At 41.4% G+C, this 13773-nt stretch overlaps 1 protein-coding gene across 1 annotated transcript in view; it reads left to right on the forward strand.

The window, feature by feature from the left end:
• Nucleotides 1–608: 608 nt before the first annotated feature.
• The window catches only part of gcn1 (GCN1 activator of EIF2AK4), a 187807-nt gene continuing 174642 nt past the window's right edge, over nt 609–13773 (forward strand). Inside the window, exons 1-4 of the mRNA XM_073055683.1 lie at nt 609–652; nt 5024–5126; nt 5906–5969; nt 13229–13360. Coding sequence (XP_072911784.1) covers nt 635–652; nt 5024–5126; nt 5906–5969; nt 13229–13360 — 317 coding nt within the window. The 5' untranslated portion in view covers nt 609–634. The remainder of the gene's footprint in view (nt 653–5023; nt 5127–5905; nt 5970–13228; nt 13361–13773) is intronic.

The following is a 13773-nucleotide window of genomic DNA, read 5'->3' on the forward strand; positions in this document are numbered from 1 at the left end:
CCACTTCAACTCTGCCTCTCATTCCCATTCAGATATGTCCATACATGGCCTCCTCTACTGCCATGATGAGGCCAAACTCAGGTTGGTGGAGCAACACCTCATATACCGTCTGGGTAGTCTCCAGCCCCCTGGTATGAACATCGAATTCTCCAACTTTGGTAATTCCCTCCCTCTCCCTTCACCCATCCCAGTTTCACTCTGCCTCCTCCTCCAGCTGCCTACCACCTCTCTCATGACTCTGCCTTCTTATACTATACAGCGCTTTCCCCTTACATTCCTTCTTCACCTTTCCTGTCTATCCCCTCCCTCACCGCTTGATCTTTCTTTCCCCTTACTGGTTTTTCACCTGTCACCTACCAGCCTTCTCTTCCCACCCTCCCCCCACCTTCTTTATAGGGCCCCTGCCCCCTCCTCCTTCAGTCCTGACAAAGGGTCTCGGCCCGAAACGTTGACGACTCGTTTCCACAGATGCTGCCCGACCTGCTGAGTTCCTCCAGCATGTTGTAGTTGATGGAGAAGAGCTGGGCCATTGCTTGGCAACCACCAGTCCCAGCAACAGTCCCGCCTCCCGGTTCCAGGCCGGCATACGTAACCCGGAAGTGATTATTCTTTCTCTTCCGGCGTGTAGTGGGAAATGGCGACGGACACGCAGGTCTGTGCTGGCAGTTTTAAAGTTTAACTGATTCTCCTCGGAGCCGTGGTCTGTCTGGTGCACGATGAAGGACTGAGTTAGTATAGTGATCGAGAGACGGATAGACACAGTCCCAGAATATACGGCCGGGGCGGGAGAAAGGGCTAGACTCATCCACGACTGGGGAATGGGTGTGAGCGGGAGGTGGAGTTGGAGGAACGAGCAGAACTCGAGGGATGGACGGCGGAAAAAAACTCGACACAAGCCCTCGAGAGTGAGGGGACACTTTGAAGAGAAAGGCTGACAGGAGATCGGAGTCTCGTAACTTCGTAGAGAGGCAGGGAACAGGATGGAGTGGACGGATGATGGGAAGGAAATGTATGATAGTTACTTTGGAGATAGACGTACTCAAACACAGTATTGATACAGTGGAGGGAAATTATAACGGAAAGACAAAATATGAAGGCAGGTCATGGATGAGAGATGAGCATCCGTGAATGAAATGGTGAGAAGCTTAGCACTGAGGTGAAGTTAGAGATAAGAAGCAGTGATCTTTTTGTATATTTGGTGAATCCATGTTCATCGTCAGACTTCAGTCGATGTACCCTGTATGTTGACTGTGTGAAGCTTTGAGACTGGTACAACACAGGAATACATTGATTTATCTTTGTGGTTTCTTACTGCAATGAAGGACATGTTGTCTCCCCTTTCTCCTGTTGGAAATGGGATCTGAGCCACCAGTTTCCTGATATCCAAAAGATTATTCATTGTGGGTTAGTTAAAATTGTATGTCAGCAAGCTACTCAATTCTGTGGAAAGTCGATCATGGCTTACTTAACATGTACATATCTGTTTTCAGCAATAGATGAGGAATTGATTGTGAATTTTTCCTCTTTCCCTCCCTCCCCACCTGCACATCTTTTGGCCAAACCCCAGCACTCAATGAGGTACTTTTGTCTTTGATCTGCCGAAGCCTCCTGTTGCTGGACAGTAGTCCTTATTTGTTGCCGCAACAAAGTCTTAGTTGGCTGGGTTTTAAGAGTTATTTTCAGTTGAAATAACTGAAATTATAAACCAATAGAAACCAATTGTTATATGGTTATATGGAAATCTGTATAATTCATTTTCAAATATGTATAATTACTGCTTTTTTAATGGTAATATTTTTTGTTCTTGTGACTTAGCATACTTTCAGTTATAATGTAGTAGTAACTTTAATTCATTATCTTTCACTGGGTTATTTTGAGAGAACAATTTCTGTAGAAGGGGAGGGAGAAATACAATTTATTGGGAGTGTCTGAGATTCCTGATGGTTGCTATTGGTGCAGGCTTATGGTTGTTTATTTTAAGTTAGACAGTTTTGGCAGTGTTGGTTTATTTAGTTTATGTTGCAATAACACTTTTCCAGATGACATTGAAACAGGAGCAGGTTATTTAGACCTTTTACACCGTTTCGCTCTGCGGAAAGATCATGAGGCATTTGTGACCTAGCACTATCTTAATTTTCTTCATATTCTTCTAATAGAATCTAGTTAAATATATTAATTTTAAAAATGTAACAATTGGATTGGCATCAATTGCTGTTGGTTGGGAAAAAAATTACAAATTTGGCAAGCTCTGCATGTAGCAGTGTGTTCTAACTTTGTTCTTGAGAGCCCTGGGTTTAATTTTTTAGGCAACCACCTGGTGTCAATTCTATAAGCGGGCTGTCCTATTTATACTATCTTTAAGATTTCAGTCAAATCACTTCTTGACCTTACTGTGGAGTAAAAGAGTAGCCATGTTTATTAGCTCTTAATTCTTGCAGTCCAGGTATTTCTGGCAAATGCACACTGCACTCCCTTGAAGGCCAGTGTTACCTCTCCCAAGTTAAGATGCCCAGAATTGCTGATACGAGTCCAGCTGTACTTTCTTCAGTAAATGTTTAGTAACTTCGTTCATTCACAGACAAATGAAAGAAAAGTTGAGTATCTGGGTTGAATCATTTATTTGTACCACCTTTTGCTTTTCTATTCCTCTTTCCCTCCAAGTAGATTCTGTGCACGTAGTAAGTCTTTTCAAAAAAAAAATACAAGTTGATATTACTCATTGTGACTTCAGACTCATGTAGGGTGGAACATTGAGAGGAAAAATAAACTTGAAAAAAGCAAAGAACGGAGGCAATAGACCATTGAAGAGGTTTAAAATGAATGTGCTTAATATGTACAAATATCTTTCTAATGTGTCTTTCCTAAGTTACAGAGTAGAGTAGAAATTGCAACTGTGTGCCTCGGTGTTATGAGATTGCCTTTTTTAATGGAGATTGAATTGATCATTTTCCATTCCTTCTTTCTTTCAGTAAATGCATGACTAGAAATTGAATGAATGCCCCAGAGATTGTCCAACCAGCTCAATGTGCCATTATTTTAGTTTATTGTTTCTAACCAATCATCGTGAAGGAGTAACTGTATCTATTAACACTAGAAACACAGGAGTCTATAGGACATAATTTCAAGGACTACATTCAGTGTACTAAAGTACAGTTAAAGTATTAAGAGCATAGAGGATAGAAGTAGTTTTTAGAGGGCAGCCTACTGAGATGGGAAACAGGCAGATGAAATTCAACATAATGTATGTGAAGTAATGAATTCTGGGAAAAATGTAGGTGGAATGTAATAACCCAAATGATGTGGTTTTAAAAGTGATGCAGGGAAGGGGAGTTCAGGTTTACAAAATGTGGCAATTACTTGAGATCTTTACTTTTAAGAAAAGTAAAACAAGCTAGTTAGTCTAAATCTTTATACCTCACTGTTGGGTCCTAGCTAGAATATTTTGTGCACCCTAATTTTGAAAGATTAGAGGTGATGCCAATGTGATGAAGGCTCTTTATTTCCTTACAGGCAAAGGTTAAGCTGTTAATAGTGAATGAGGAGAAAATGACATAGTTCATCAGCAAATGGCATACAGATCTGACAAATGTTTATTTTCTTAACACAATTTTCATTATGGGTTGTCTTAAATGTTGTCTTTTTCAATACAAATCTCCCTGCTAATATGTTGAAATTTCTTACAGTTTTCAACATATGGTACAGTAGGTGCAATCTTAAACTAAACCAGGACAACACAAACAGCCTGCTTTAAAGTAGTTGTCAATGAATGGGTGCGGATATGATAGTTGGGCATGGGGGGGGCATAGGTAGAAAAGTGCTCCCATTAGGAAATCTGAGGCACCTTAGGCTGTTGAATCGTGCCAACTGGAGGCACGTTCATTGTGCATGGGAGCTAAAGAGACATGCCAGTGCAATAATGAAGCAGGAGGTTGTCAGGGTGCTTTCGGTCAGGGTTTGTATTCCTGATCTGCTGTTTGAGTTACCTTTCACTGCTGCAGTAATCTGCAAAGTATTTTCGCAATAACGTTGCTAGAATTGCAGCTTCAATTGGCACAGGTGGTAAGAATCCCCATTCACCAAAACTATTGAAATTGTAACAACACACACAAAATGCTGGTAGAATGCAGCAGGCCAAGCAGCATCTATAGGAAGAAATGCAGTCGACATTTCGGGTTGAGACCCTTCGTCAGGACTAATGGAAAAAAGAGAGTAAGAGATTTGAAAGTGGGATGGGGAGGGGGAGACCCAAAATGATAGGAGAAGACAGGAGGGGAAGGGTTGAAGCTAAGAGCTGGGAAGTTGATTGACAAAAGGGATATAAGGCTGGAGAAGAGGGAGTATCATTGAACGGAAGGCCTTGGAAGAAAGAAAGGGGGAAGGGAGCACCAGAGGAAGATGGAGAACAGGCAAGGAGTTATTGTGAGAGAGAAAAAAATAATAAAAATTAAAAATTAGGGATGGGGTAAGAAGGGGAGGAGGGGCATTAACAGAAGTTAGACAAATCAATGTTCATGCCATCAGGTTGGAGGCTACCCTGACAGAACATAAGGTGGTGTTCCTCCAACCTGGGTATGGCTTCATCTCGACAGTAGAGGAGGCCATGGATTGACATATTGGAATGGGACGTGGAATTAAAATGTGTAAACTCTGTAACAGTTGTTGACCTATCAGATATGAAGGTTGGCACAATGGTGGTCAGTGCAAATCCTTTGTGCAAATTCGGCATTTTTAATATCTTGGTTAGGTCAGTTTTGTCTTCTACCCTCTGCTAGGGTCAGTTAGCTTATTTCACATGTTGAATGATCCTTCCTGTGCCACAGAGTGATGTACAAGTCACATTTGCCTACTTCAGTGCCTTGAGTTCACTTCTTCTGTGGGGATAGATCTGGTTCTTTTCATTATTTCATAATATCCATTATGAACCAATGACTGTGGCCCAGCCAGTGGTTTTTTGTCAATAGCTGTGGGATAAATAACTTGATTAGGGAAATACAAAATGAAAATAATATTGATTAATTTTCAGGTTTCAGACACTCTCAGGAGGTTTGCTGCTAGAGTGACTACAGCCAGTGTTAAAGAGAGACAGCAGATACTTTCTGATCTTGGGAGCTGTGTTAACGACAAAGGTAGGTAAATGCTTCTCCAGGAGTAAGCAATCATGTTTTGTTGGAGAGACATTGTAGATCCTGAATTAGAATTGTAGTTATGAAAATGCTGAAAGGCACGGTAGCTTTGGGCACTTGGGGGTAGGTGTTTCAGTTCCCAGTAATGTCCTACATCTACTGTGCAGGTCCCGAGCCCCCACTTCTCAGTGCTGAGTGGCTGCAGCTCTCATAGGCAGCTGCTGCTTATCAAATCATGGGGAGCTGAGCACCAGCAGCACTGTCAGTGATGCTCTTCTCCATGTAGTGCGATGATACCTACTAGTGTGGGTTCAGTTTGGTGCACTCATTCCTGTGGAGTTAGTCAGAGCAACAATTTAGAGTGCATTGGGGAGAGACAGAGGAGCGTAAAGGAGGTTGTTAAAGTTAAGTTCTTAACAAAGAGAGTGGTGGGTGCATGGATTGCCCTGCCGGTAGTGATGGTGGTGGTTAAATAACTCTTAGGTAGGCACGTAGATAATTGAAAAATGTAGGGCTATGTAGGAAGGAAGGGTTAGATTGATCTCAGAGCAGGTTAAAATGTTTGCTCAACATCGTGGGCTGAAGGCCCTGTACTGGGCTGTAAAGTCGTATCTTCTATTTTACGTCTGTAATGCTGTTATAATGTAGCAGGAAGCAAGTATGATGCTTCCTAGTGGTCCGTATATCGTCAAAGCTTTTTGGATCATGAATACAGATGAAGACATAACCATTGGGGTGAGTGTAAACCAGGTGCAGATTGTTGATTTATTTTGTTCTTTCAGATCTGCCTGACGCTGCTGTTAAAGGCCTGTGCAAACTTTTCTGCTTAACACTTCATCGTTATAGGTTAGTTCCAGTTTAATTTATGTATTCAGCAGCTGTGTGTACCTAAATATGAGATTACTGGTTTCACATTTTATCCGGATACATTACATTTTTAGTTGTTACTGTTTCTGTTGGTCATTTCATAATTCTACAATCCATTTGCAGCAGCTTGAAGGTATCCATTCTTATCTTTGTGTTCCCTGTCATGTTCACTCATTCTACATCAAACTTGAATGTATTTTTTTGTATCTGTCTAGGAGATTTGATCACTGCTGTCATTGATCGTTCCTACTCACTGCAGTAACTACTGAGCAGCGTATAAGGCCATTTCTGAGAGGGTTGAAAGAGCAGCTTAGGAGGGTTCATATTAGCCCATGCTGAGGAGGGCAGAGGGTGTTGGTAAACCACGAGTTTATATCATCTCTGCTGGTTTAATATTGCTCAGTTTTACTTATTTTTTATTTATTGAGACACAGCACAGAACAGGCCCTTCTGGCTGTTCTGGCCCTTTGAACCGTGCCACCCAGAACCCCCCAGTTTAACCCTAGCCTAATCACTGGACTATTTACAATGCCCAATTAACCTACCAACCAACAACGTCTTTGAACTGTGAGAGGAAACCCACGTAGTCATGGGAGAATGTACAAACTCCTTACAGACAGCCGCAGAAATTGAAAGCGGGTCGCTGGTACTATAAAACATTGTCCTAACCACTACACTGCTGTTTGGTTACTGCTAGCTAGGCTGACGTGTGTACATCCCTAATTGTCTTTGAATGGAGTGACATGCCAAGTCACTCTAGATCAGTGGTTCCCAACCTTTTCTATGCCCCACACCCCTAGGAAATGATTGATTAATGTTCGCACCCCCTACAAAAGTAATACCACATTTGAAGATGAAGAAGTCTAATTTCTAATTATTGAACCACATACAATACTGCGGGTGAAGAAATTGAACTTAAAAAAAATAAGCTTTTAACTCAGTGCATAAAGTGCAAATATAAATTGAGCAATTAGATTCTAATTTATTCGGGAAAAATTGTAAACAGTAAATTGATGAGACTTCTCAACTCTGAGGTGTAACTCCCAGGTAACACTGATGAGAATCCTCAACGCTGACTTGGGCTGCGGGAGACTGGAGTGTGCTTGGGACAAACGTTACTACCACTTCTCAAGGTACACTGACAGCTGGCTGAGTGATGACTCGTGACTTGTCACTCAAGCACACAAGCCACTGTTTGTCGCATCCCCTGAAATTCCATCTCGCACCCCCTGGGGGTGCGGACACCCCAGGTTGGGAACCCCTGCTCTAGATGGCTTTTAAGAGACCACCATGTATGTAGACATTGTTTTTGAACTGCTGGTAATCTTTTTATCTTTTATATGCACTTCTCTAGGTATGCCTTATACTTCCACAAATGCGTTTCATTCGGCTCCTATTTTCATAGAATGGAGGACTCTGACAGGGTGGGGAGTTGGGGAAAAGAACAGGACCTTCAATCTCTGGATTGCTCCCAGGGCCACGTCAGGTCAGGAATGGGATGTTGGTACAGATGAATGAGTGGCTGAGGAAACAGTGCAGGGGCAGTTTCAAATTTGTTGATCAGTGGGATCTCTTCTGAGGAAGGCTTGACATTTATAAGAAGGATGGGTTACACCTGAACCCAAGGGGGACCAATATCCTTGTGGGCAGGTTTGCTAGATTTGTTGGGGAGGGTTCAAGCTAAGTTGGTAGGGGAATGGGAACTGGTGTGATAGGACTGAGAACGGGATAGTTGGTATACAAGTAGTTGCAGTGTGAGACTGAGGATGGGCAGGCAGATAATAGGGCAAAATTGCAGTCAGTGGGGTGAGGTGAAGTGTAATGTGAGGGCAAAATCAAAATGTATTGAATACTATAGTTGTTATATTTGAATGCACACACATACAGAATAAGATAGGTGATCTTGTAGTGCAGTTGGAGATTGACAGGTATGAAGTTATAGGCATCACTGAGTCATAACTGAAAGAAGATCATAGTTGGGAGCTTAAAGTACAAGAGTACACCTTGTATTGAAAGGACAGGCAGGTAGGTAGAGGAGGTGGGGTGGCTCTGTTGGTAAAAAATTAAATCAAATCCTTAGAAAGAGGTGACATAGAATTGGAAGACGTAGAATCCTTGTGGGCAGAGTTAAGAAAATGCAAGGGGAAAAACACCCTAATGAGAGTTATATGTAGACTTATGAACAGAAGCCAGGATGTAGGATAGAAAATTCAATGGGAAATAGAAAAGGCATGTATGTAATAAAGGCAATGTTATGATAATCATGGGGAATATCAATATGCAATTCGATTGGGAAAATTGAGTTGGTGGCGGATCGTAAGAGAGGGAATTTGTAGAATGCCTACAAGATGGCTTTTTAGAGCAGCTTGTGGTTATGCCCACCAGGGGAACAGCTATTTTGGATTGGGTGCTGTGTAATGAGCCGGGAGCTTAAGGTGAAGGAACACCTGGGAGGCAATGATCATTATATGATAGAATTCATCCTGTTGTTTGAGAGGGAGAAGATAAAGTCAGATGTGCAGTACTACAGTTGAGTAACGGGAATTACAGAGGCATAACAAGAGGAGCTGGCCAAAGCTGATTGAAAGGGGACACGAACGGGGATGACAGCAGAACAGCGATGGTTGTAGTTTCTCGGGGCAGTTTGTAAGGCACAGGATAGATACATCACAACAATGAAAAAGTATTCTAAAGGGGGGACGAGGTAACTGTGGGTAACAAGAAAAGTCAAAGACAGCATAAAAGCAAAAGAGAGAGCATATAATAAGCAAGCTCGCCAAAAATATCAAAGAGAATACCAAAAGTTTTTAAAAGATATATAGAGACTAAAAGAAAGGTGAGAGTGGATATTGGACCACTGGAAAATGACCCTGGAGAGGTAGTAGTGGGGGGAAAAAATGACAGACGAACTTAAGTATTTTACATCGGTCTTCACTCTGGAAGACACAAGCAGTATGCCAGAAATTCGAGAGTGTCGGACCGAAGTGAGTGTATTTGCTATTACTAGGGGGAAAATGCTTTAGAAACAGAAAGATCTGAAAGTAGATAAGTCACCTGGACCAGATAGAATATGCTCCAGGGTTCTGAAAGAGGTGGCTGAAGAGATTGTAGAGGCATTAGTAATGATCTGCCAAGAATCACTTGATTCTGGAATGGTTCCAGAGGACTGGAAAATTGCAAATGTCACTCCACTCTTCAAGAAGAGAGGGAGGCAAAAGACAGGAAATTATAGACCAGTTTGCCTAACTTCAGTGGTTGGGAAGAGTCCATTACTAAGGATGAGGTTTCGGGGTACTTGGAGGCACATGATAAAGTTAGTCCAAAGTCAGCAGTTTCCTTGAGAAATCTTGCCTGAAAAATCTTTTGGAATTCTTTAAGAAAATAACAGGAAGGATATATAAAGGAGAGTTAGTGGATGTTGTTTACTTGGATTTTCAGAAGGCCTTTGAAGAGGGGCCCCACATGAGGCTGCTTAACAAGATAAGAGCCCATGGTATTACAGGAAAGATACTAGAGTGGATAGAAGATTAGCTGATGGGCAGGAGGTAAAGAGTCAGAATAAAGGGGGCTTACACTGGTTGGCTACCGGTGACAAGTGGTGTTCTGCAGGGGTGAAAATTGGGACCGCTTCTTTTGATGTTATACATATGCCAACAATCTTGATGAGAGTTGATGGCTTTGTAGCCAAGTTTGCAGACAAAACACAGTGGAGGGGCAGGTAGTGTTGAAGTATGGAGTTTGCAGAAAGATATGGACAGATTGGGCAAAGAAGTGGCAGATGGAATATAGTGTAGGGAAATGTATGGTCATGCACTTTGGTAGAAGGAATGAAGCCATAGATTATTTTTTTATCAGGAGAAAATTCAAAAATCAGAGATGCAGAGGGACTTGGAAATTCTTGTGCAGGATCCCTAAAAGGTTAACTTGCAGGTTGATTCAGAGGTAAGGAAGGCAAATGTAATGTTAGTGTTCATTTCAAGAGAACTAGAATACAAGAGGAAGGATGTGATCCTGAGGCTTTATAAGGCATTGGTTAGAATATTGTGAGCATTGTCCTCTTATCTAAGAAAAGCTGTGCTGGCATTGGAGAGTGGGCCAGAGAAGGTTGAGGAGAATGGTTATGAGGAGCGTTTGATGGCTCTGGGCCTGTACTCATTGGAGTTTAGAAGAATGAGTGCGGGGGGGGGGGGGGGGATATTGAAAGAACTAGACAGAGTGGATGTGGAGAGGATGTTTTCTATAGTGGGTGAATCTTGGACCAGAGAGAGCACAGCCTCGGAATAGATTTAGAATGAAGATGGGGAGGAATTTCTTTAGCTAGAAGGTGGTAAATCTGGGAATTTATTGCTACAGAATGGCTATGGAGGCCAAGTTATTGAATATATTTTAAGCAGAGGTTAGTCAAAGGCTATAGGGAGAAGGCATGAGAATGGCTTTGAGAGGGATAGTGAATCAACTATGGCAGAGTGGTGGAGCAGTCTCGATGGGCCAAGTGGCCTAATTCTGCTCCTATGTATTGTGAAATCTTTTGGGGGAAAACAAGCTGCAGTCTGGAAAAGGCCATTCATCCCACCATGTCTGTACTGTTCACAATGCAGACATCTAACCAATTTGCCTGCATCTAATCTATATCCCTGCATTCCCTTCCAGTTCATGTGTCTGTGTAAATGCTTCCTGAACATTGCTGTTGAAATTGCTTCTGCTACTTTCCCAGTAGCAAGTTCCAAGCAAGTAAGAGTAAGTGAGTGTGTGTTCTTTAAGCTCCCCTCCCACCCCATTTAAAATCATGTCCTACAATATTTTTTACTTTTTCACCCAGGAGGAAGTAACTCTGACTCTGCTATATCTATGCATGTCATAGTTTTATTTACTTCATGCTCAGGTTGACCCTGAACTGTGACACTCCAGACAGAAAAAAATCCCAAGTCTGTTTATCCTCTTCTTGCAACTAATACTTTCCAATACAGCGACATTCTGATGAAAGTCTTCTGTACCCTCTCCAAAGCCATCACATCCTTCCTTTTGCAGTGCATTTGACTTCCTAAAATGAAACACTTTGCATCTATCAGCCCTCTTTTTGCCCAAATTTCCAAATAATCTATATCTATATCCCTTGGCAAATTTCTCACTATCTAGAACCCAGCTGATTTTTTTGTATCGTTGGGCAAGCTTACTTAGCAGGTTCATATGATGGTGATTCCTTTTTATCTTTTAATTTCCTTCACCCCCTACTTCCATTCCAAGCATAATTTAAAAACTTGTTTTCTCTGAAGTTCCTCAATTAAGGTAAAAGGTTATCATTATGAAACTCCACAGGTATTGCCTGGCTAGAGTTTTTTAGGCATATTCTCTTTTTATTTCACTTCAGTTTACGCTTTCTTCTTGGTTGCATTGTTAATTTTATAATCCTTTGGTCTGGTTGAGGCTCACGTTTTGCAGAATTGCCTTTCCTGTTCCTTTAGGTTTCAGCTGCTTTATATTCGTCATTTTGTTACCAATTGAACTTTGTGCAACTTACCACAAAAAACTTCTCAAGCTGGAATTTGTAAGATCAAATCTAGCTAATGGCAAATGCGATCTGTGGAACATCTTACTTAGGTCAATGCATGACTGAAAGAGATCGTACATTTATATAGTACACTCAAAGTAGCAAAATATCGTTTGACCTTGTAAAAATGTTTTTTTACTCAGTGAGCTACACTTAGGGATATAAGGATTGGTGATCTAAAGCTTGACCACAGAGAGAGATTTTAGAGAGATTCTTCAAGTACAGAAGCCATTGTTTTAAAAGTTGGAAATAGGCAGTTGCACTATTTCATTGATGCTTTGCTGAAAGAATCAAGGAATGGGTATGGCTGGAGTGTCCATATAGAGCTGGCATACACTTGATGGCTGATTGGTTTTTATCCCTGCCATAATGCCATGCTTGGAGCACAGAGATTTTAAGAGTTTGTGGTAGGGTTTGAAGTTGGGGAGAGGTAAGTTCAGAAAAAGTTTTGAGAATAAGAATTAGGATTTCATTCTTACTAAAACAAATGTGTACAATCTTGGGTGATGGCTGGATTGGATAAAATATGATAAGAAGTTTGTATAAGCACAAGTTTCTGTGGATTTGTGAAAGCTCTGGTTGAAGAGCATTGGAATTATGAAGCTCTGAGATAAACAAGACATTGATGAAGGCTTCAGCAGCAGATGATCTGCGTCAAGGAATAAGCCTGACTGTTACAGAGTTGAGTGTAGTTCATCTTGCAGTGGATGTGGTTATGAGCTGTAGAGTCACAGAGCAACATAGCATGGGATCAGGCCGTTTGGTCTACTGAGTGATCATGAACCACCCAATCTCCTTAAAAACACTTTTTCAAGCACGCTGAGATGGCAAGCAGACCACTTCTGCATAAGAATGTGTTAAATTGATGTTTGATTCAGTGGTGAAACAATGGCATCCCATCCTTTATTTGATGTCAGAGGAGCATTGTTAGTCACTAAGAAAGTGAAGAGATCAAGAGAGGTATTAGTGAGCTATATTCTGAATTTCTTGAATGTTTGTGATACTTGAGGTTTTTCTCAGTATCACAAAGGGATGTAATAGTGAGGGAAATAGGTGCAAAGTGTGCCAAGTGAATTGTACCGAGGCAAGGTAAGATGATTATCTGGCTATGATTCTTCACTTTTGAATGGAACAATGCAACAGCATTTCCTCTTCCTCTTCTGTCGATGATGCAGGATGATGTGTGATAAGAAGATAATGTAATAAGAAGACAGTTTGTTTGAGAAATGTGAAGGTGGGTCACAATCAGAACAAATGCCATTTGTGAGTTTGGTGAGAGTTGTTTCATTACATGAATGAACAATGGGAAAGACTGTCGAGAATTTGGGAGACAGCATTTTTAAAGAGGGAGTTGTTTAAAAAATCGTAGTTTGCAAGGACAGAGTTTAGGTTTTATTTGAAGAGGGGTGATGCTAAGCATATTTTTAATTGGGGAATTGGTGCATATGCTTAGGGAAGAGAACCATTAGCAGCATCAAATAACGTGGGGCCCAGGAATGTAATTTGGGAAGGTGTAGAATATAGCAGAGACCAGTTATGTATTTACTGAAACTTTATATTTCTCAAACCTGGCTGCTGCTGAGGACTCTCCTGTACAAGTACAAATCTTGCATCTCAATGAGCTGTTTAAACATTTGAAGTGAGGTGAAGTACTAATGTATTAAACAAAAGATCTGTTGTCATTTGGCAGGGATGCAACGTCCCAGCGAGCTCTTCGGGCAGTTATTCAGCAGCTGGTTGAAAGACATCCTGAGGCAACGACAAAACACTTAGTGCAGTGTTTGCAGTCAACAGGAATCACCTGCAAGAATGGCTGTCCCAGGTACACAGCACAGGTTGAAGACACTGAATGTGGAGTGTGGCACATTTATGTTGATGGAAATGCAATGGCTTGTGTTCACCAAAACATTTTACTGACAGTTACTTGCAGGACACCTCTTCTGCGAGGCTGCAGCTGACACCTATGTGAACTGTAAACTGTGTATCCATGTTGTATGGACTTGTGTATAGCAGAACTGCACGTATACACTTCACAAATTCAAGTGAACAGGAACAATGTATCCTTACCATACATTGATCTAAGTAAAGTGGGAGTTTTGTGATAGAAGAACTGTGCATCCATTCTGCATACATGTTAGAAACTGCACTCTTATACTGTACTCTGGGGCAATTGATACAAAAACTACTTTGCCAATTTGACCACTGCGTTCTCACATTTTAAACTAGATCAAGATG

This window comes from Hemitrygon akajei, chromosome 9 (assembly GCF_048418815.1).
Source record: "Hemitrygon akajei chromosome 9, sHemAka1.3, whole genome shotgun sequence".
NCBI lineage: Eukaryota > Metazoa > Chordata > Chondrichthyes > Myliobatiformes > Dasyatidae > Hemitrygon > Hemitrygon akajei.